Below are 25,058 nucleotides of genomic sequence, written 5' to 3'. Positions count from 1 at the left end.
CTGAAAATTTAGTCCTGTGTACACAGAGCCCTGTCTAACAGCAGCTGCTGAACCCAACCCTCAGCTCCCTCTGGAAGCAGCAGAGATTTCCACACTCTTGACAAGATCTAAGAAGGAAGATGCAGGACAGATTCCTCCCCGTCTGGAAGGTGGCACCACGCGACAGGCTCAGGGTTACTGCCAGCATCGCTGAGAGGTGCCTGCACCCTGCAGCTGCTGTCAGTGAGCTCTCCTAAGGCTGCCGTAACCATTTGTTGTCTCAAGATTTGTGGAGAATTGCTCGGATAAAGACAAGAATTAGGCACAGTTTGGGTTCTGCCCTGCACGTGCTAGCAGAACTAATTCTCTGTGTTGTGTGTGCACTCAGGAAGTGTTTGGACACTGCCCATTGAACACGATCTAAGGGCCTTAAATATGAAACCAAAAATAAGAGGAAACTACACAGGAGGAACGCAAGCTTCTGTTACTTGCCTTAAACAAATAGCCAGGAGTAATTGTGCTCCAAAGCAATTGATCTGATGACTTAAAGAATCACAGGGTATTGTGACAAAGATTGTAAAAGCTGAAAAAAAAAAAAAAAAAAAAAAAAAAGGAGCGGCAGTAGTTTCCTACCACAAAAAAGCAGATAACATCTTGAAAGATTTGGGGTTAACCTTTTTTTTTTTTTTTTTTTTTTTTTTTTCCCTCACTTTGAATGCTCAGAGGTCATATTTTGTGCACTCGTGCAAGTTTTGCAGCATCTGGATCTTTCACTAGATAAGCTGAACATCACCTCAGTCCACGTACTACACAAAAACAAGGTGTAAATAGGACATTCAGCCACACTCCACAAATCTTGCAACTTCATTTTTCACTACTCGCTCATTCACTCATTTAACTGCAGTGACTGACGTTTCATGTCAGGCTTTTTGACAAAGTACTGTAATCAGCATGTGATCTTGGTGGTTTGTTTTTCTTTTTTCTTTTTTCTTTTTTCTTTTTTCTTTTTTCTTTTTTCTTTTTTCTTTTTTCTTTCCTGTTTTCTTTAGATCATCCATTGGGGTCTGGTTGCAACCTTTAATTTACTGATGGCATCCTTCATAAATACTGGTTTAACCATTCTTGTAATATTGGCGCTGCTCACAGTAATATTCTTTATCTTAGAGTTCACAGAAAAAAAGCTTGTCCCTGTCCTGTTTAAATTAACACTGTGCTTAAGGTAAGACAGTTTGCAACAGGGCTAGCAGGAAAATAAAGCCATGAAGAGCACAAGGTTTCTTACAGTGTGATTGTCAGAGGCACTATTTGAATAGCAAAAGTTCTTCACAAGCACAAACAAAACCTCTGTCCCAAGGCTTGCAGACTTGGAACATTGGCCACTAATCAAGTATTTTCCCTCATTCAGGCAAAATTCAGTCCTTTCTACAACAGTCAAGCATTTTGTAGAATTTATCATGTCTCAAGGTTGCAACATATTTCTGTGTATCACAGAAATATGAACAGAGAAAAAAACAGAGCTTTAACTTAGAGCAGATTTGCTTTTTAAAATAATTCTTTGCCTTCAAATCAGCCCAGGCCGTCTCCTACAGCTCTGGCAGGATCACAGATTTCTCCTTGCCCTGTTCGCACTGTACCCCATAACACACACACAGGATGCTCTGCAGGACTGCTGCGTGCAGTTTGGCTGCTGCTGTTCCATGCAACATGGTGCGAGATACAACACAGGGCGATGGTGCTGGAACAAATCTCCAACTCATCTCTGCCACCCAACGCAGAAACAGGAGGAGAAAGAACAGGCTATGTTGTTCTGCTGTCTTTGAGGAAGAATTTTGGGGAAAAAAATGCTTCTTAATGTCCTAGCTGTTGTACCTGGAGCCTAAGCCCTGCTTCAGGCCACTGTGAACTTCAGAGTGTTGATGATGATAATAATAATAGTTCCGCACACATAAGGAGTTACTGCTGTTTGGAACATCTGCCGTGTTAAATATTTGAAAGGTTTGGCTCGGACAATCAGTTCTTAAATGTGCTCTGAATGTTTTGAGCATACAATGTCTGCAACGACAGCAAGCATTTCAGTCCTTGTAGTAACAAACCATGTGTTTGTATTGCTTCTGCACATGCTGGTTTGTTAGAGCTAATATTAGTGTGTGTAAGAGACTGAGGAGTCAGCAGCTTAATTAAATCAAGATTCATCACGATCTTACTCTATCCTGTTCAATTCTTTTTCCCGATGCCAGGCAGGTGAATAACTTCCCTCCTCGTCTCCCATCCCAGACAGGTAATGTTTAAAAATGACCAGTCCCAACCTCTGCGAGAGTCAGCCTGGTCTTTGACTGACATCGGTCTTTTGATAGTTCTCCCTCTCATCCTCACTGCCCTCCTCTACTGACAGCCTGGAAAGCCTGGCTGGGAAGCTCAACAGGAGGACAGTTTTGTGTCTTTCACCTCTGAGCCTTCCCCAGTGAAATAATTCTGCAGAGATCCACCTAAGCTCCGCAAACCATCAGAGCCTACAAATGGGACTTGAACCTGTGTAATGATAAAAGCAATTCAGTTAGAATTTGACAGTATTCTGCTAAATTCAAGAGCAAAACTCATTGGTAAGGAAGAGGGAGGATAGGATCAGATCATTTCAAAGGGAGCCATAAGCACCTTTGAAATTCAGTAAGCTTCAGGCTCGGCTCCTACAGACAGCAGCTCTCTCCAGCACTTCCCCACTGGTTCATACAGAGCTGTCTGCATGTCTGTCAATTAGCTGTTTCTGTACTGTGTTGGAAAAAGAGGCATTTTGTTACTGAAATCAACTGTGAATCATAAAGGTGCATTTCACAGAATCATGTTCTGCCCTTCCATGTGGTCTAAAGCTCATTTTCTTCACATTTTTTTCATTGTATCTGATGATAGTTTAAAAACTTGGGTAGTTAGTACCTGCATCCCCCCCTTCAGAAGAGGACAAAAAAAAAAAAAAAAAAAAAAAAAAAAAGTGAAGGACAGCTTTGTTTCTTTGTTTCTCCAGTGTCCCACATTTTTCCTATACTTTATCTTAAAAAAAAAAAAAAATCCACCTGTGGCCTTTTGCCATGTGCAGAAAGTATCACAACCATAAGGCAGGGCAGATAAGTTCAGATTACCAAGTACATGCTGTTCTTTTTCAAAAGCTTTCCTCATAAAACTTATGAAATATTTCATGGTATATACAATTTTCTGAATTAAGGGGCAAACGAACACCACAAGTGTGCAGTGCAGTGCTTCATGTTTGGGTTCACAATATCAGGTTGTAGCCTCGTGTGCCACATTTAAGGTAATATTTGAAAATAAGGGTTTGAACGAGGATGGTGATTTAATGATGCTTTTGTGTATCAGTGGAACAGCAAAATTCTGTATTGGTAATAGGTGCAATGAGCACTCATTTTCTTTTTCGTCATCCTTTCTGCTAGAGTGATTTAGAGAACCACCGTAGTCAAACCTGTGCTTCCCACATTGAATAATATTTCTTAGTAAGTCTGCATTCAGTGGGCAAGTCCAGTTCAGATGTACAAAGCAATTTCCTAAGTATTTGCCTCTTATCTTTCTGCCAGTAACTGGTCAGATTATAATTTTGCTTCTGCTTTTATATTTGTGCCATTTTTGTACAGTTCATGCAATTCTCTCTGATTTTCAGCTGGGTAAATAAAGGAGAACCTCACCACAAATATTTATATTTGCTATTGTCATTTGCCTAACTGCATTCTCAAAGAGTTTTCAACGCTGTTTGTTAAACTGCCCCTGATTTTCTTCCAAGCAGGGCTCGGCTCTGCCACTTGCTCTAGAGGGAGCCTCTGGCTTGAGAAGATGGGAGGCAGGGGAGGGAGAGGAGCTCTGAGGGCTGCAAAGCTGCAGAGGCTGCAGGTTGATCCGCCTGACAGGTATCTGGCAAAGCGGGACCAGAGCCTGCCAAAACTGAACATATGGGCTTGCAAAGAACAACTTTATGGCTAGAGAAGATTCAAAACTCATAAAGAGTAATATTTTTCCACAGCCATGGGTTGCAGCTGATGGGGGGACCTGCTGTCCCTCTGCATGACAGGAGGCTTGAGGCCTTGCTCCCGCCTGGAGTCCGTGGGATAAAGGGTGCTCCAGTGGGCTAGGGGCTGGATGTGGACTTGGCAGAGTAAATTCCAGCTCTGCTCCTCTGCAGGCCTCCTGGCTTTTGGTATCCAGGCTGCCCACATGGGATTTAACCTTCCAGGGGTTTGGGAGCTCGCCCAGAGACACTCAGAGAGCGGCAGATGTGGGAGTGAGGGACCTGCGGGCCGGCTGCTGGTTGTAAAACCCACTGACCGTGAAGATGTCTGAGTGATCTAGTGGGACATACACAGGGCCTTTAGGTAGCTACAGATGAAACCTTAAATGCTGGTGGCCCTCTTAACACCTATGTGGGTTATCAAGTACTTTTAATGGATTTATTTTTATTTTATTTATTTATTTTTTTAATGTCAGCACTTAAATTTTCCATAAATTTCACTTTGACTTCTTCATTTGTTTTTGGTCACTGTCTCTGTCCTCCTTGTGTTACAGAGGGGGAGCAGAAGCCCCCCATGTACCAAGGACTGAGGTGCTAAACCCTGAGATATTTGACTACTGGTGTCGCATGGGACATGTCAGGGAGATCCATCACCGGCACATATGGGACAAGTATAAATGCTTCAGGACATGTGGGAGCCACAACACCTGCCATAATTGCAAGCAGTGGAACAAAACTCAGGTTTAACTGCTTGTATCCACCTGTGCTTCCTCTGCTCTCCTCTGCTGCAGCCGCAGTAGCTGCCACTTTCTTTGATAAGTCTCGGTTCCCTGATGGCAGTAGGTTGCCGCCCTGCTGGGACTCAGTGGGTGAAACGAGCACTTTTCAGGACAGATTAAAAACAGTACCACCCAAAAAGCAGGAAGAGTCTGCTGGAGCATGCAGGGAGTGATTATGTACGATCATTTGTGTATACAGATTACAGCTCGGCTGACAAATGGCTCTGGTCTCCTTGATAGGCAATTCAGAGAGAAAACTGTTCTTGGGTGAGAGGCCACTTTGCAGCTTGACAAAAGGCATGAGGAGAGGAAAAGAAGGCCCATTACACAGGAGATTTAATAATAGTACATCATTACAGTCAGTTCTGTATGATACAGTTATGCAATGATTTCTCAGAGAACTGGCTAGATGGCCAGGAAGTCCTTTCCCATAAGCAACACTAATTGAATATGCAGCTGGATAACTCCAGCAAAATGACCAACAATAAGATGGTTGAATTAGCTGATATTATGAGGTGGTTTTTAGGGCTGTGATTCAGTTGTCCACACCTCGTTGTCTTGCACTGTATTTAAGTCATCCTTATGGACTTAATCTCCAGATGTGATTTGGAGGGGCATGGCTTTCCCCATAGGTCCTCTCTGCCCCATAAGAGCATCTTATATACCCGAAAGCATCTTCAGTGTCACTCAATATTTAAATGTATGCAACTGCACTGAGCCCCTAGATTCTAATTCCAATGAGATTAGTAGATGCCATCACTCCACTGCAATGCTTTTTTTAGATTATCTGCAGATGGAGGGAAAGAGCCCTGCATTAAACCACATGCCAAAGGTCATCTTTGCAATTACAAGTCTATTGTTAGGAGTTAATCATGATAGCTGCTGGAAAAGAGGTATCATCAAGTAGCCTTTAAAATGTGGACAATTTGCCCCTAATTATATGATTTTTGTTCCTGTATTATGTTGCTTCCTGAAGCTCTGCACATTAAGACAACATTGCCTGTTTTTTGGTTTATATGCTTCATTGCTTGGTTTTGTGTGTGGCTTGTTTTTGGTTTTGTTTTCAAAAGAAATAGCAATCAGTGAGAGTTAAGATGTTTTCTGTGCCTTCATCTCCCAGATACAATTTTTGACTGAACCAGAAGAGAACAATTTTTTCTGTAACTATGAGGTCAAGAGGATTTGTATCTAAATGGTCTCTGGAAGGGAATACTGATGCTGCTATAGAAAGGCAAATCAATAACCCTTGGAAAATAACCTCTTAGGAGAATGAACAATAATACAATCATTCGGATACATGCACAGCAGGTAATGAAACATTTTTAGAAAGTGTAATGCAGATTTCATAATCAAAATTGAATATTTAAGAGGGTAACTCAGTATGCTTTTATAAAGGCTTCCTTTAAGTGTATTTTGCAGTGGGTGATTTGTCTGCTGGACTGTAATGGAAAATGAATTATTGAATTTTTTAAATATTCAAGAGGATCTTGTGGATTCTGGAAAAAACAAACAAAGCACACACACATCCCAGTCCCCGGTAACAAAAGTGTGTGTTAAGTTATCTTCAAAAAGCAGCTGAGCTAACAATGCCTATAAAACAAAACAGGCAACAGGAAAATGTAACATCAAGATCTTAAATACTTTCATGTTTCTTCCTTTCCAAGTTAGCCCACAGAATCCAATAGGTTCCATGTGCAATATTTAAAAGAGTTTCAAGAAAATCTTATCTTGTTTCCAGAAATACTTTGCCGGTAAAGCAAGGATTTTGAGAACACAAGTTAAATGGATTCCTGATCCCACAAACTGCCGAGCACTTCTTCCAATGGAATCACTTAATCTTTCCCAGGCTTTGCTCAACATCATGCTTAATTAAACTTTTGCTAATAAACATGAAGGGCTCAATTTGGCTCCATAGCTAGACTCCATTGACAGAGCCGTTGTTCAGTCAAGCCCACTTATCTGCTTGTGTATTTATTTTCAGTTGATATATGCAGTGTTTGCACATATATAACTATGTGTATGTATTTTTTAAAGAAATCTAAGCTTTAGGAAAATAAAAAAAACTTTACTTACTTCACAGTATAAATGAAAATTGCTTTTATAAGGAGATATTTTGTGTCGGGTAGCTTTTTTTTTAGGCCTGAATGTTCTTAAATGCAAATGCATTAATTACAACTTTATTGAAAAAAAAATAGGGTTAAGAATGTAAATTGTAAATTTAGCCATAAAATACTGTATTTTTCTGCCCTGTGATGCTGTTAAGGTACATGACAGGGCAGTGGCACCACACCTGTCTGATGACTGCTCTTCTGAGTAAGATGTTCCCTTTGCTTTTAATTTAAAACCAGCAACAATAATTTTAAAACACGCTAACTTGATGCTATGCAAAAGACACGGCTTATATGCACTACATATTTTCCAGCTACAATCTAGTAATGGGCACCATATTACAGCTTTTGCTCAGTTAAAATTTTCTGAGGTAGACTCAATAAAGGTTTCCCAACAACGTGTATGTAAGAACTATTATCCTATGAGTTATTCATGGGTACAATTGGGGAAGTCTCATTTCTGCTAATTGCAAATTCCACTGGAAAAGTAAGGAGGAAAAAGAAGCATTTACTAATTGGAAAAGCATGGAAAATATGGAGAAAAATGTATTTTACTGTTTAATGCAAGATATTGTGAAACCTGAATAGGAAAACGTAAGTTCTAACAATTAAATTCTTCAGTCATCCACTGTTTGCGATTAGGACAGGAGTTTATGTGGCTGGAAGCCCAGTTCTGGCTGTGAGGCCGTTCTCTAGCTGGGATGTGGTAACCACCCATAGCTCAGCTGCAAAGGAGCTTCTCAGAGGAAGGTAGCAAAGGGGCTGTGTTAGCTCGTCCAGGGGATGAGTAAGAGTGAGAAAGAAAGCAGGACCATCAGCACTATTAGCGCCAACAGCACCATCAAGAACCAACTTTTTAAGCTGGGACAGGAAGCAGCACCATTTGAACCATGTGGCAAAAGGACTGGAGGAAAAGGAAAGAAAATTAAACGTGTCCATCCAGCAGCGGTAGCAGCAAAGCAGCTGGGTGGACGCAGATTGTCCTTCACACCGCTGGCACGTTTGAATTTGAAGACGTGTAAATTCAGAAAAGAAGTGGCAATTGCTGTCTGACAAGGCAATTCAAAAGGCCAGAGGCAGCTCTGTAACTTCAGCAAGAGCTACAGTGGTGTGGGATGGGAGCCCTCGGTGTTCAGGACATCATTTCTCTGTAGGAGGCAATACAACAATTTGTTCTATCTCACGTTTGTCTGTTTCAAATAAATGCTCCTGAAGCCAAGTGTTTAATTCTGTAAGTCTGTGCTAAGGCAACTTGACTTCCAGCACTACTGGAAATGCACGGCCCCCATGGACGAGTGTACAGGTATCTAACTGCAAAGAACATTCTTCTAGAGGACATTCAGTTTGACAGCTATAGCTATTCCCTTCTGAATGTTTTCAAATTTTACTAGGAATTATGAATATAAAGACTAAGTACACATGAAACCACATCTGTGGTAAGTTCATTGTATCGAGTCCTATGAACATTGGTGTTCATAGATAGTTTCTTGTGTTAATGGCTCAGTTGAAAGACGTGTATGTAAATGTTTATTTCTGTACAAGTTCCTAGAGAAATCTAATGGTTTAAAATCACTCAGCTTCCCTGTAACATCAATGATATTTTTATCTGCTCTGTGTGTACACAAAAGGAATTATTCCATTGACAGTTACTTTTTCACAAGTGACAAGTACAAAATACCACCTCACTCACCAGATAAAGAAAGAAAGAAAGAAAGAAAGAAAGAAAGAAAGAAAGAAAGAAAGAAAGAAAGAAAAGAGGTGATTTATGTAAATTTTAATGGCTGTTTTATAGTAAAAGGTTAGAAGTTCTCTCACTGTTCGAAGAGTGCTGTGGTCTAGCGTTACTTATTCATGTGACATACACATGCTTTTTCACTTACACAAGTGGTTTAGCTTTAATTATACACTGAGAAGAAAATAATTGTAATGGCAACAATTGATTTCTCACTCTGTCTTTGATTAGGCAAATATTTTGGCAAACCATATTACCTCAGTTTTTCCTCTCTCTAAATTTAGAAGAATACTAATTTAGCACAATTATCTTTAGAAATTAGTTTTATCTGAAATTACTAGAGCATTACCCCGCAAGCTGATCATCCTGTCTTCATCCACAGGGAAAAGGAAACCTCCATGCGCACGTAGCTGTCAGTGCAGCTGAAGAAAGCAGTCAGTCACTCATTCCTCTTTCCTAATCCTCCATTTACTCTCTCTGGCTACATCTGTATCCATGAATCATAGAATCATAGAAAATCTTAGAATCATTTAGGTTGGAAAAGACCTTTAGGATCATCCAGTCCAACCTTTAACCTAGCACTGCCAAGTCCACTATTAAACCATGGAAGATTGGTACAGGGACCACCATTAGGTTGGTACAGGGATCCTTCTCTGGTCCTAAGGCCAAAGGGCACAACACAGCCAGCCTCCATGCATGAATTCTGATCTGGAGCTCTGTTATTCTCTGCCTACACACCAGCAACTTTCTCAGAGGTGCTAACCATTAAATCAGTAGTTGTGGGACTGCCTTTGACACATCCCTAGCACTCTGCAGCTATTAGTGAGGATTTAACCACAAAATGAAGAAAATACCAAGAGAAACACTCCTACTAGATGACTTCTTCCTCCCAAACCTTATGAATGTCATCTCACAAGAGACAGTAGAATGACAGATCCACCGGTATTGCAGATGCTGCTATGACACCACTATATTTTTTCAATGCTGACTATTTTATTCTCTGCTTCTCTCGAGACCTAAACAGCAGACAATTGCAGTCAGGTACAGCTGAAGTGGGTTGATGCATGACTTCAGGAGTCCGATGCCTTCAAGGGCACTGGCAGTGGGATGTAGAGTTCAATAGTATACACATGGCATTTAATCTAGATAACCAAAATTATGCATCTTGTAGCAAATAAGACAGAAGAAAAATAGGAGAAATATGGCATTGAGTTAATGCTCCAATTAGTTTAAATGCTACTTGAACTTAATTAACTATTATATTGCTTGAAGATGTTCCATAAATGAATTGCAAATGTACATATGCAGAGGAGTGGCACTAATCTATGTTATTAAAAGATTTATGAAAGGATCTCACAAGACTTTCTGGTTTCTTGCTTCAGTCCACGCTTGATATTCTTGATCATGCCTTGAAATTCCTTACTTTTGCGAACAGACTTACATTTCCCCTGGTCCCTCGCAGGGAGTCTGCTTCTCTATTATATTCAAAATCCTGTGCCCTCTGAAGTGCATGAGAGTTTGACACTGGCTCCTGGGGGATGTCTCACAGGGCGTGTAATCACTGTGTGCAGACAAATTGCAATTTAATTGGAAATGATACATTTCACAACTTGTTAAATTCGCATCCTTTTTTACAAAATACGAAATTTCATTGCACAGATCATTTGAACACCTTTGTCATATTGAAGGGGGAAAGAATTAATTAAATCCTGGATTGCCAATCAAGTTGAGAAGACAAGATGGAAATCCCCATAAAACAATAGGCAAGTAATGGCGCTCAAATTGTGATAGAGACTAATGGGTCTTGCAAATGAAAATGCCATATCCAATCTGTAATATAATGATGTGCACAGATTTCTCCCTGCCCCCATTCCCACTCTTTTTACTCAAGTCTAAAGTGCACTCTGTAATGCATTATTAAGCTAAATTCTGACCCAGTTTCTTAATTATCTGTAAGCTACAGGGAACTTGTAGCAGAATATTAACTAAGGCAAGAGATGTAAGACAGGAGAATCCACAATGGTATTAGAGAGAATCATTAACATTTTGCTAAGAAAATCCTTCACATTTTAATATTTAACCTAATCTAACATGTAGAATTTATATTTTAAAGAATTTATACCGGCCAGCCCACCAAAACAACCCTGGCAAATAAGAAAATAAAGCAGTAGTTGGGGAAGCATTCCTGGATCCACAAAACCAAAAACCTGTAGCATACTGACACATTTCTGGGACAGCAGGATTTCCCCCATCTATTCTTAGTGGATACCCTCGACAGTTGTTACCATCTCATGTAACGTTATGTGCTGCACTATTTATTTTAGATGAACTGTATAAAATCATCTGATGAGGCTTATTCAATGTGTGCAGTTTGGGGGGTACAACAAGGAAAAACAACTGTTGTACTACATGACAGCTTGAAACAATCTTCCAAACATGTTTGTGCCTAGAGGATGTTAGTATCGAGTTAGTGGTTTCAGTCTTATACCTTCCTGCAAGGGTACATATTAGAGGAATAGAAGTTTTCTTGGTTAAATGTCAACCATGGCTATATGTATCAGAATGAAGGAATACCTGGACTTCTACCTACAAATCTGCAGGCATATATAATTATGAATGTTTATTGTATCTCTGACGAAATCTGTATAAGTGTTTAAGCGACTGAAAAACATACTGCAAGAGCAATATATTTAGTGAGAACAGCTTTTAATATAAAATATTTTTCAAAATTATTTGAGGGAAAAATATTTTCCCCACCCCAAAGACAAAGGATTTTTGGTATGCTCATAGAGAAGGTCAAGCTTTAATTGTAAAATTTAGACAGCAGAGAAAGACTGCAAGGTATACTTATAATTCTATGGACAAGGATGTATATATTCAGTTCAAAGATCAAAGAATGTCCATGAAGTCCAATCACCATAGGATTAAGAAGTTACCAGCTCAGAATAATATAGTATTTTATATATATATTTTTTTTTAAAGATTTGTTTCATAAATTCATCAACAAAGAAATCTTACCATTTGAAAAAGAGTAAGGAGTCAGTTAAATACATTTTTTTATTAGTAATAGTGTCAAATGCAACTTATGTGGCAAGTCTGTAGTTTGCAAAACATTTGATGATTTGAAAGTGCTAATGAGCTTAATGCACATTCGAGTACATTGCTTCAATTTGAAGTGTACTTCCTCTACTGGAGCGCTTGGATGTATCATTGCTAATGCTAACACTGCGAATTTCCCACCTCAACCCGCTAAATATTATTCTCCTTCTAGGAATAAAGGTGTCCAGAAATTCTCCAAAGTGACAAACAATGAGACCGAGACACCTTTCCTTCACACGTAAGAAAACAAACAAAGAAAGAAAGAAATCAACACTTTATACTTCAGTACCTACATCTGTGCTTAGGCATTTAAACAAATCGCCTGATTTTCAAAGGGCAGATTGTTTTACTTTGTCAAAGTAGCACATGCTTTTTGCACTTGCACGGTTTTGTATTTTTCTTTTAGAATACTCATTGTGCTCTATCAGGCCTGAACATCCACGGCACGGTATCCTCTACAGAAAATTAACTTATTTGTTTCACAGAGATGCATTCACAGTTCCTTTGTGTCTGACTGCAATAAAGCCAGCGTCTAGTCCCCTTTCCCTGACTGGAGGATGTTTACCCACGTAAATAAGTCACGCAAACCGCCTGTGACATCCTGACCCCACAGTGTGTGTGGTTCTTTCATCTCCTGAAGTGTTTTGATCCAGTGGTGGACTGCGAGGAAATCTGCACGGCCGCTTAGGTGGGAAGCCGCTCTAACGGATGCAGCCATGGCTGGAGAGACGACCTAAGGGCCTTTACCTCGTCTTCATCAAGCAAAGCAAAGTCCTCAGTGAAAATATGCTGGTATCTATTACTCACTTCTCAGCATAATAACCAGTGCTATTATTGTTAAATGAAAGAGAACCCCCCTCCCCCAAAAGCAAAATCATTTCTTTCAACACAGCAAGTTTTGTCTCCTCGTGTCATGCTGCTTCTTGGTTGCCACTGTTTCTCTCACAGAAATGTCCAGGAAGAGATCTTTTCTTCTCAGGACTCTATTTCTTCCATCACTTCCATGACAATCGTTCGTGGGCCGGTCAGGATGAGATTGCTCACTGTCCTGTAATCCACGTGGAGAACGTTGAGGCCATTGACAGAAACGACGAATTGGCAAACCTGGGGAGAAAGACAAGCAGCAAAAGTTATGCAGTAGACTTTTTGTGTCAGGTTACCTACAAAGGCATCAACTCCCAGGCATGCAAAACCTCCAGAACTCTTCATGTTATCTCATTCGGCGCTCTTAAGAAAGATACAGTCCTTAGAATTAACTTGGCAATAATAATAAATAATTTTTTTTCTTTTTTTTTAACTTTTAAATATCACTACAGCTTTGAAACCTGTGGCATTTTGAAGTTCTACATCAATATTTTTTCTTACAACACCATATCATAGTGTGCCTTGCAAACACTATGGGACAAGACAGCTCTGGCCATTGCAAACAGGTCGTTGTTCCATCTGAAATGGTTTAGACAGTTCTTGATAGCCACAGTAAAAATGTGCATCATGTTTCCAGGCAGAGCCTGGATGATGATCTCACTAGATTCAGTGCCAGAACCTCCACCAGTACACAATGAACCCAAAGGATCCAAATTCTAGGAAATAATACCATGGAAAATAAAATGCCACTGTCATTTTCAGGAGATATTCCAATGTAAACTTAGCTCATTATACTTCTTCTGTGAATGAATGGTTTTTGGTTTTCTTTGGAAAGTATGGATCATTAATTAATTTCAAATATGCTAATATTTTGTTTCTAAATATCATAAAAAATTCTAATGTTGAAAGTTTTATATCATCAGAGGTTATTCTCTGTCCAAAAAGTCTTGATAGAAATATTCAGACCAACTCCATCGTGCATTTTAGTGGTGCCCAGTGCTGGGACAAGAGGCAATGGGCACAAACTGGCACACAGGAGGCCCCCCCTGAACACCAGAAGCATTTCTGTGCTGTGTGGGTGACAGAGCCCTGACACAGGTTGCCCAGAGAGGCTGTGGGGTCTCCTTCTAGGAGATCTTCAAAAGCCACCTGGACGTGGTCCTGGGCACCCTGCTCTGGGTGTCCCTGCTTGAGCTGGGGTGGGACCAGATGGTCTCAAGAAGGCCCTTCCTACCTCAGCCATTCTGTGATTCTGCATCTTAAAAAAGTTAGGAAAAGTCAGAGCAAAATGTCACATCAGCATTGTAAAGACCTGACAAGGAAAAAAAGATATCAACATTTATTCCTCGAAAACATTAAGCCTTCTCTGGCTGTAATCATATTATAGTATTTGTTAAAAATGTCAGAAATGTGTTGTGTGTAGATCTGTTTTTAATGATAAAAATATGGAGCCTAAAGCAACAGTTTCAATGTGTTTCTGATGTTTCAATGAAAAGAATGCATTCCCTAGAAGGTTATCTTCCTCATAACTGATCTTGAGTCTGTATAAACGAAGCTCTGAAGAGAATATCACTATAGAAATTCTCTAACTTTATGTTTTTACCTTTTATCTTTATGCAGAAACACAACACAGAGATGTTTGCAGCAGAGGTGGGAAACAGCTCTGCTGTCTTACATTGCTGCCCCTAGATCGGGTTTTCTCACAAGCCCAACCATTCAACTTCTGTGTGTCAGCGACCTTCCCTCCCAAGTAAAAGAGGGATTCAGTGTGGTGAAACCCAACTCGTACTTGTGCAAAATGTACAGAATGCAGCTATCAATGTTCCATTTAAGGAAAATTACAGAGGAAGCAAAGCCAATCCAAAAATAAAACATTTCATCAGAAATGCTACTGATGTTTTTAATCTCTGCTCCTTTGGGCCTACGCACAGGAACAGCAGCAGCCCCTAAGGGGATGGCAAACTTCTCTTGTACCTTACCCCTTCAAGAACTGCTGTGCAGGGCTTGAGGTCCTGGAAGTCTGCCTTAGTGGTTGGTGGTCTCAAGTATGGCAATCAGCTCTTGGCCATGTCCATAGCAGCACAGCTCTATCTTTCCTGTGCCTTCATACGCTATTTCAACTGCACACAGCACCGTACAGCTTTTGCATGCAGACAAAGCTTCCTGAATGTTAAGGCTTTTGATTGAAGAGGTAGCCCATCATCCTCTTCAGAGTGCCCCAATTAGCATTTAAGAGATATGTTTAGTTTAAAATGCAAATTTTTGCAGTATCTATAGGTCTCTCAACTCCCAGTGGTATTTCCTAATGCTTTCTAGGGCTTTCCAAGATTGTATCAAGTTTTACTGAATTATAGCTTTGGCTCCAGAAGAATATTTGAGTTGATTTAAAACAGACCTGCAGAAATAGCATTGTCTCTTCTGGCTTAATGCAATTTTTGGAAGTTGAATGGCTGACGTTTGTTTTGCTGCTGCCTGTTCTCAGACTTCTCGAGTTACTGGAATCCCGATGCATGGGACTCGTCTTTGGCCAGGGACAGGCACGCAGGCGTGTGATGGAGAAATCTGCATGCTGGATCGTGTGAGGGGCTCTCGGGGACCCCAAGGAATGTCCCTGGCAGAAGAACAGACCTTCCAGACTGGCCAGCCACTTGCACCAAGGGTACAACTGTATATGTGGATGGGCACCACAGCAGCCAACAGCAAGCCAGATGCCAAAGAGCAAGCATCTCATGCCAAAGACCAGAGCTGACACATCTGCATTCCCAAGGTGTTTGTTTCAGTGTATGCTCCTGACAGTAGAATGGCAGCAGTGTGTAGGGGCTGAGAACGGTCCTCTTCATACCATCCTCTGCACTGGATTCAACTGGCACTTTAGTTTCACCATTTTCAATGGATAGGATGAGATGAAAAAAACTCCACCCAAGCCAGGTGAGAAATGGAGAGAGGCAGCCAAGGCATAGAAGAAAGAACATCTGCTCTAAAACTACATGAAAAGAGCTGTAAGGAACAGGAGAGAGATGACAACAACATGCCAGCACTTCGGCTACCACGAATCCTGCCCCAAAGAAGCCAGAACAGTGCACTGCTCTCTTGATGGTGCCACAAAAGGAGTGTGAGAGAGACAGAACCCACAAACCAGCCCAGCTGAGTATGTCAACCCTCTTATTATCTCAGGAATTTTCTTAAGGCAGCTGGTTTACAAAATGTCAATGATTTAATGCTGCATTTATAAAAACACATTTCAAAAAGCTCTAAGTGTTCGGCTTATAACTACAGCTGCTAAGGGCTTTGTAACTATAAACATGCACAATTTCTCTGTAGCTTTCCACACATCAGTAACTATAATAGATAATAAACCAAAGTTAAAAGAGTCTCAAAGAGCCTTTTATTGCTCATTTCCTCATAGCTCTCCAAGGAGCCTGACAGGAGATAACCATCCATTTTTATCCCTCAAACTTCAAGAAATGACAAAGCCCAGAAGAAATTCCAACCATTTTGTTGGGCAGGATGTAGTGATATAAAAAAACACGTAAACAGTAACAGTTAAATTAAGTAACTCTGAAATGAAAATACTTAAATACTTTTAAAAAATTATGTTAATAAACATTTATTGTTAACTATTTCTGCTTTACATTGTTGTTAACTATTTCTCCTTCCCACCCTGACAGACAACAGCCCACAGAAGTATGGATAGGAGGAAAGGTATGTGTGCCTCCATATTTCTGTGGGTTTTCACTGGCTTGTACAGAAGATTTAACCAAATCCAGGTGTTCCCAGGAAAAGAAAAACTTCAGCATTGAACTTCAATTTGACCAGAAAGGATCTGGAAACCTTCTGCTTAAAGAAGTCAGCAAAGATGTGTCATGCCATTCCACATCAAACTGAAGGTGGTGAGAAGAGGAATTATAATTATTGTTACCACAGTGTTTCATGGCCAGAATGAGGAGTCTGCTCAACTGGAGGCTGCACAATCCTTCCCCCATGGCTGGTTAGCTCCATGACAAGCCTGGGCGGCCAGCTCATGCTTGGTCTTGCCAAGGCAAGGTGAGAAGGACTGTGAGATGCTCCAGGGGGATATCGGAGACCTGACAGCACAGCTTGGACAATAGTAACAGGCATGAGCATGGAATTACACAAGTTAAGACAAATTATTTAATAAATAAATTATTAAATTAAAATATTTAATAAACAAATTTTGCAATAAAAACATTGCATAGCCGTCAGTAATTCTTACCTAGCTGCCTGCCTTAGGGTTAATATTTATTTAACAAACATTTAATTTTTAATTTATATTGAATTTATATTTATAAATGTTACTGGAATATTATGTTAGGATAGGCTGTTAGGCTAGATCCCAGATATTTAGAGGCTGTGGTATAGGCTTCAGTCCTTGTGGAGCCAGGCCTTGACTTCTGGGCCTTTTACAATTGAATATTTTTAAAAATCCTTACAGAAATGATTTACTGTTCGAGGTACCCTTTTTAGAGGGCACTGTGAAAGATAACCAGGAACTAGAAATTCCCACTGCTGTGTTTGGCTTAAGTGAAAATTGCAAAGTTCTTGTGAAAAGTCCTAAAAAGAACATTTAAATGTAGAGACGCAGTGAGTGTGACTGCAAATCACTGGTGGGGCTGCAGGCAGCAACCACACGAAGCCCACAGATAGCATATCTCACAGCAGTCAGATAAGACTGTGATTACACAGTCACATTAACTGGACATCAGTCTAAAAGGAAAGCACAGCACAAAGGGTTTGGCTCAGAGGATCCACACTCTTGGGTGCTGCCCCATGAACACCAGATTTTGCAGTGACGCCTTAAAGGTGGTGGCAAAGCTGCTGTTTTTCAGCAGCACTGGTATTTACCCCCTCATCCAAGCAGTGAGGGGACAATGCAGGGTCTAAGACTGCATTTTAGGAAAGCCCTTCAAGCACACGTGTTTCCCCATTTCCTTGGGAAGCAAGGGGCAATGTCTAAGGGCTGCCATACACCGACAGCTGCCCTGGCACCAGGCGGCCTGCTCATTTTCATCGCAGGTGTGACTGGGCCTGTACGTGTGGCAACCACACAAACAGAAACCTTCACACGGCTGAAACTCTTCATACAGAGAGAAGAGGGAAACCTGGCTCTGATCTCAGGCTCCAGAGCAGCCAGGATTTTGCCCTGGGCCCTGCCCAGGCCTGGCACAGACCCCTCGCAGATCCCTTCAGGACCAAGGTGCTCCAGAAGGGATCAGCGCCTTGCACAGAAACCTGAAGCTCCTGGGCAAGCTGTGTGCTAGTCAGGGACAGCTCTGGCCCTCTGCTCTGCTCACAAGCACATGGATTTCCATATCGGATAGCTTAGGACATGTTCACTTGATTTTTTTTTTGTGATCCGAGGTGACACCAAAGCTACACAGATCATTTTTCCTTTGAAATGAACCATTCCCAAAACACATGGAAAATTGTTGGGTTTTTGTTGTTGTTGTTGCTTGGTGTTATTTTTATATATATATATATTTATATATATAAATACATATATATATTTATATATATAAATATATTTATAAATATATTTATATATATATAATTTATTTTTGTATATATATATAATTTATTTTTGTATATATATATTTTTTTTGAAACCTTACCAGCGTCAAATAGAAATTCTGAATTCAGGCAAAGATGGGAGTCATTTTCAAGCCTGCAAAATTCTCAAGCAATTTTCCTAAGAACTAAAATAAAAGCTTCTAAGTATAACTCCTTTCAGACCTGCCGAAAGAAAAGTGTATTTTGACAATTTTACAGAATAAAATTTACAATGTAACTATTAAAAAAAATATTCCAATGTAGGTGGTTTTGCTTTTCTTCTTGCTAAAGAAAATTAAAATCATATCCATTAAAGAAACAGCCAGCTTCAATTTCTTTTATAGAGATATCCTCAATAATTACAACTAAATGTTCTTTTTCATGTGCTGCTAATCCTACAGGGGCAAGGATCAGCTGGCTCGTTAGAGTAGCTCAAGCTTCTGATTGTTTCATGATGGTGTTCTGCAGCTCGCTGTGATCTTCCAGAAGAAAAATTCTTCAGGTGTAATTTGGAAAACCATGCATTTCCTATGTGTAATCTGCAGGAGAGACCTGCAAGATCCTCGCTTCATTTAAACCTCAGGCCATGCTGTCAGTATGTAGCCCTCATTACAGGCACCTGTGCAAACTGTGGCTGAAGCACAAAGGTTTTGCAATTAGCACTGACCTGAGTGCGCCAGGCCCACCAAGCCAGGCTCTTCACACTTGTCAACCGCTTTTAAAAGCTCTGGGCCCAATTCTAAGACAGAAACCTTCCTGGTTTATTCCTGTGGTATGTCCACAGCTACAGCCTGTGAATATTATTAATCTGCTGAAGCTAAGAAGGAAAAAGCAAAGCAAAAAAAAAAAAAAATATATATATGTATATAAACATATATATATATATATTCTTTCCCGTCACTTGTTTAAAAAAGCAATGCATCTGCTTTGGCTTTTCTTGTTTTGCTGGCAGATTTCAGCGGAAGAGGACTTCAGCGCTACAAACATCTGAAATTCAGCTTTCCAGCCTTCAGCAAGGAGGAAGGGGACCTCCAGGCTTCCAACATTTTAAAGGAAGAGCTATGCTTGAAATGCGGTTTCCCTCCCTCACACTGCCCCTGCTCCTCCGGGACTCCAGGAACTTGTGCTCCCATCCCTGCCTCCTGCGCACGCCGGAGCTCCCGAGCAAACAGATGGAAAAGATGGAAATCGAGACGTGCTTTTCAAAATCAGATTTTAGTATGAAATATGAAGGAGTTGCGAAATGAGGGAAAGTAAACACTCCCATCTAAGGCCATAATTTTTTTTTGTCATAGAGGAACGAGAACTCTTCCACTTCTTACTGCAGTTGCCATTAAAAAAAGCAGCTACTTAGAAGCAGCAACCATGAAGGCTTGCCCTGTCGGTTGTTACACGGCCGAAATAACCCCCCTGAGCTAATTACCACATTATCACCTCCTGGCTCACATGCCAGGAGCCAGGGTTTAGTACACAAAACATTTGGTAACACTACCAGAGGAAAAGGTTTCCTTTCCTTAGGGATTAGAGACCTAATCTTACTTTTAGAAGAAACATGGGGGGGAAAAAAGGGTTGTTTATTAGAGGCTGTACTGTCCAAAGACTCCACATCCCGATACACCAAACCTCCTCCAGAGCAAGGGGAGGAGGACACGGCGTGAAGCCTGTGCTCCCCAGGGCGCTCCCATCCCTGCTGCAGCCCATCCTTCGTGCTGCCTTGAAAGCACTGAGCCAAAACAAGGCACCGCTATGTTTTAAGCTGGTGCCAGCAAAAATAAATAAGCAAAAGGACTTGTCTCCAGGCAAAATAAGTTCCCTGATATGCCTGACATGGCTGGAGGAAGGAGGCAATAGATGCATATCTGGCTGGAGGCAGACGGAAGGAGGGGGGTGACACCAAGATGAAGACGGGATCCTCTGTGGGTGCACTTAGATCTGCATTTAGATCAAAGTGCACACTGCAGAGTGGGTTTCCAGATAGCTGAAAGTGCCAGTGAAATCAATGGCAAGATGGATATTGGGTCAGGAGGAACAGCCCCAGGCAAATCTGAGGGTGCAGAAGTGGAGGAGAAGGAGGAAAGTGGAGCAGAAGGTGGAGGAGATAGGGTGTGGGGATGAACTTTTCTTACAGCCTCACACGCACAGCCTGCGTTTGTGCTGCTACACGGGCTCTGCTTTTTGAATAAGCAACCCACAGCCACAAAGCCCAGGAATCGCCGTGCTCAGCAAACAGCCCAGGCCACAGAGATGCTGAACTTGCTGCCACAGAAGAGCCCGGGAATACGACTAACATCCTGAATAAAAGCAAACACAGGCGGCACTGAAGTATTTGCTCCCACTCGTGTGATCTTTCCACTGTCACATTTGAATGAGGAAAAGAGATGGAAATCAGAGGTCCTAAATTTCTTTTCTTTTATTTTTTCTTTCTTTTTTTTTTTTTTTTTTTTTTTTAACTGCATGGCACTGGAAGGTTAAAGAATCAGGCAGGGTCCTTTTCAGCAGAGCTGAGGTTACAGCACGGAACAGAATAAATTGCAGCTGCGTGTTCAGCTCTGTAAATATCTCTGGCGAATGTGTAATTGGCTGTGGAGTGGGGTGGGGTGGGAGTAGGCAAGTCTCCAGGTCTTGCATAAACACAGGATTTTCTCTCCAGAGGGATGCATTTCTTGTTCAATCTTTACACCAGTGTTAAGCTGGCTTTCTGTCCCAGCACTGGGTGAGAAACCAGCTACTAGCAGAGTGTGGTATGGTGCACGGCAAAGAAAACCGACCACATTTATAGCTCTGCAAACATAACCATGTCATTTCATGTAATTCTGGCTCTGCGTCTTGATCTGTGGCTGCAGTCTGGTATGGATGGTTTGAGCAAAGCTTCACTACAGGGTACCTAAGTAGGAATTTCTCTAGTGAGAAGTTTACAGAAAGCACAACTTTTTAATATATTTTTTAAGGGTCTGCATTTTTTATAGTATTCCCAACTCACACAAAAAAATCAGAAATTAAACAACATTAATATAAAGACTAATTCAGACATATATTAATTAGTTTTTCATTGACATCATTAGATGTCAATGAGTCTCATCACTGGTTCAGGTGGCCTTTCCCTCCCTCCATCTCCACCGATGGAAACAAGAGGAATTTTAATCTTTTTTTTTTCACTGGGAATAGAATGAAACCACTGCTGGACAAATTTCTCAGATACAGCACAGAAAATAGAGGGTGAAAACAGCTCAGGAGAACAACTCTTGTTTGAGAGCAGGCAGCTTTCAATCTCCATGCAAGTCTCAGCCCCGCAGAGCCAAGTTTTGCTAGCTGAGGCAGTGTGTGCCCCAACAGGGCAAGGTCTCGCCAAGGGAATTGCCCACGCAGGTAAATTAAAGCTACCTGTAGACACCTGCAGGGCAATAAAAGGAAAGGCCTGACACCCTGAAAAGTAAATATTCCACAAATCAGGTACAAGGGAACAGGGAGATACAGGTCTCTACTTCTGGTAGCCCTACCTGGGCAGTGGCGTTACGTGACTGACCCCACCTGAGCCCGAGCAGGAGATGCCCATGGGTGAAGCCGAGCTGGCCTGAGCCACAGCAGCAAAACAGACCAGTGGCTGCATGCTTAACTTTACAATTATTTTTATTATACGGTGTAAGCTGATACCTACCACGGAACAACCATAGAAATGTGAAATAACTCAGACTGCTGAAGGCGGCTCTGGGTGAAACGCTGCACTGGTAGCAGGATGGGAGGTCTTAGCTGAGACATAGCTTCTTTTTATGCTTTGCTTGACCTTTCCGTGTCCTTTTTTTTTCTTCACAATATCTCTACACCTATCCTAGAGGTATAGCAGAGGTGAACTATAGAGCTAGAAGACAAACACACATCATGAATTAAGAACTTTAAAATTTTGTCAATTTAGTTGCAAGGTCAGATGTAGTTAGGCTAAACTAGCTGCGTGTCATTAGTTCAGGTCCCTTAATTACTTAAACAGCAATAATCCCTATTCCAGCCTGGACCAGGGAGAGGTAAGGGCAGCCAGAGCTGTGCAGGGCTTCCTGAGCACCCTGCACTATCAGGAGCGCAAGGAGCACAAGCGGTCTGCGCCGCTGGAGACAAACAGCTGCTCTCTGTTTTCACAGACAACAGTGCGATTGTTTCGCCATGTGTTTGACTAGCTAAACAGAGCTCTGGCTTCAACGCAACATGTTTCCCCGATCAGTCGCTTGGAGCAGGAAAGGAAGCCAACTTACGTCCCGAAGAGCAACAAGAAAGCGTGGCTAGGAGTGTGGGGAAGGCGCCTGCGTCCCCCAGAGCACTCAGGGCCATGGCCAAAGTGCTGTCATTGAAGCACCACCTGAGGACTTCAAGGCTTCAAGGGAAACGGGTATTGCCACTAAAGCTCATAAAACAAAGTGTGTTTTCATTTTCAGTCCATAGCAAGAGCACTTCAAAATTTGTGATTTTTTTTTCATATTTTAGCCGCTGCATAAATCCAGTAGTGGGTTAAGTTTTTTGGATGGGACTACCCTTCGGAGAGCTTTGGCTACCTAGGAGTGACCTGCAAGAGCCTAAGAAAGCTCAAGCAAGGGTAAGATCACAGCTGTTCTGGCTGGCACTAAGTCTCGCCATTAAAGAGGCTATAGACCCTGCTGGAATTTGGAAGCTGTATCAAAACACAAGCCCAGCACTGTTTCACAGCGCAGCTGAAACCAAGGCTGCTTTCTCTCCTTCTGAATGCGTACAGCTGTAAGACTTCAGAAACAATCGAGAAAGCCCTTTCGTAAGCACAGGGCGTTCAGATATCTGGTTCATCCTTCCATAAAACCCTACTTACTCAAAAAGGGGTTTTCAACGTACTTTTTATTAAAATAATTTGGCTAATTTTAAAAAATCCACTGACCTCCAATTATGAACATGCAGGCTTTTTTTTTTCTGCATTGTTTCTGCTGTTGATGAAAAGGAGCCAATGCACAAACACAAGTACAGTAGGCCACTTGTTGCCCAACAGCGTTTTAAGTGGCCAACCTACAGACAAGGTCAATTCTCATGGTAATTCCACCCTTGGGAGGGCAGAAGGAAGAGCTCTGAGATATCACGAAACTTGCCACATTTGCATAAGATTTCAGCTGTTGGAAAGAAAAAGAATCGTATTTTATTGCCCAGTAAAACTCTCCCACTGTCTTAAAAGAGTCTTTAGAAAAAAAACCACACAGAGTTACTGGAAATATAATACCATTTCACGACATCTGTAGGCCAAAATTCAGATCTAGGGTAAGCCAGTGCTAAAACTGTATTCTAAAAGTTTACGGAAAGAAAAGGTAATTCGCTGTTAAAGGTGAATTTTGTACTCAAAAAGCTAAACCAACTCCTTCTTTTGTATTTTACACAGGAATTCCCACCACCTTAATTCTTTCAGTAGATTAACAGTTTCTCCATAATGACTAACATGGTTCCTGTTCTTCAAAACCTTAAACAACTGCAGGGGGGAAAGAAGCAAAGCAAACCAAGGAAATGAGCAGAAAAAATGGAGTTCCACCAAGACAAGTAGGAGTGCAGGTTGCAATTTTGACATGTCTGAAGACTGCAGGAGCTTTATCATGGCTTTAAAAGAACCTGAATGTTGTATCTGAAGTCTAATGATATATTAGCAGAAATCAAAGTAAAGCAGAGGAGAATTTTGGTAAAGACTATAAGAGGCTAGAATGCGGTAGCAGAGCAAAATGAAAGCCTTTAGCTAGCCCCAGAACAGTTATGACATGTGCAGCAATGGCAGGATTGTGTATCTTAAAGAAAGTATTAATGCAAACACAAATTCATCACCAAAAGGAGGAGGATGGCTTAGAAAGAGAGCAATTGGAGGAACTGAATTTTGAAACTCATGGAGCTGTGCAGGTTCACCACTGCTGCACAGAAGTCTCCCTATCTCATCTGTAAATTTTGGCCCTGAGACTGGGAAACCTAGACCATACGCTCTTAATCACAGCCCCAGGGAACAAAAGGAGACTTTAACAGACCTGGAGGGTTTTTCATTTGTACTGGTACCATAATGGATCTAATCATCAGATTTTTCTACTGTTGCAGATTTGCTGGCATTGTCCATGTGTCTGATCCCATGTACAAGAATATCTCTGGATTCTGGCAGGAAGATGGTTGATGCAGTTGTACAGAGGATTTGTGACAGCATAAAGAAGAGAATCCAAACCCAGTTTGTCTTCAATGTGGCCACCATGGGGCAGGTTCAACCTGCAGGACAGTGTCAGGGTGTCTCTAAAATAGTCTCCTGCCTCTCTGAGAAGTATACAAGTTACACGGCTCCCACCACAGAAGAGGAATAAAACACCAAATAGCTGGTGCAGTGAAGGGGCAGAAGAGAGACTGATTAGCAGCTCACCAAATCCTGCACTGAGATTCCCAATGACAAGGGAAAAGGGGGATTGCTGAGAAAACCTCTCATGATTTCAATCAACCTAAAAACATTGTGCTAACGCAAAGGATGATCAAGGCCATAAGGACTCCGTTGTTGCACTTGTAGCATTCTGCAGTGAAAGCAAAGGAAAGATTTGCCAAACCCTGTCTCCTTTTGGCAACCAGACAAAGTTCTGGCAGTGACACACAGTGCAGCTCCCCAAATCACATTTTCCTTCATTAAGAGAAGCCCTGAGCTTGGTGAGAGGGCTGAATTCACAAAACTCTCAGACAGAAGGAGATGTGCGAGATACAGCCTGCTGCCCAGTACTCATTTTAAAAAAAGATTTTGCTGCTCCTGAAATGCTCTGTCCAGCATTTAACTGCAATTAATGGTACTCAAAGGCATTCACTTTGTGCAAATGAATCCCAAGATCCACGATGGCTCAATTAGACCTCTTGAGTCCCACGCCATTTCCATGAACACACACTGCAGTGCTCAGATGTACTCCTCAGGAAGAGAACTGTGT

The 25,058-nt window shown here is 41.4% G+C and overlaps 1 protein-coding gene across 1 annotated transcript in view; it reads right to left on the bottom strand.

Moving 5' to 3' along the window:
- Window positions 1-11,385: 11,385 nt before the first annotated feature.
- DEPTOR (DEP domain containing MTOR interacting protein) overlaps window positions 11,386-25,058 on the bottom strand; it is a 74,946-nt gene continuing 61,273 nt past the window's right edge. Inside the window, exon 9 of the mRNA XM_084282195.1 lies at window positions 11,386-12,804. Within this exon, the coding sequence (XP_084138321.1) occupies window positions 12,676-12,804 (129 nt within the window). The 3' untranslated portion in view covers window positions 11,386-12,675. The remainder of the gene's footprint in view (window positions 12,805-25,058) is intronic.

The sequence above is a fragment of the Netta rufina genome, assembly GCF_964035555.1.
Source record: "Netta rufina genome assembly, chromosome: 2".
In the NCBI taxonomy this organism is placed as follows: domain Eukaryota; kingdom Metazoa; phylum Chordata; class Aves; order Anseriformes; family Anatidae; genus Netta; species Netta rufina.
This window is presented reverse-complemented; position numbering and strand designations above follow the sequence as displayed.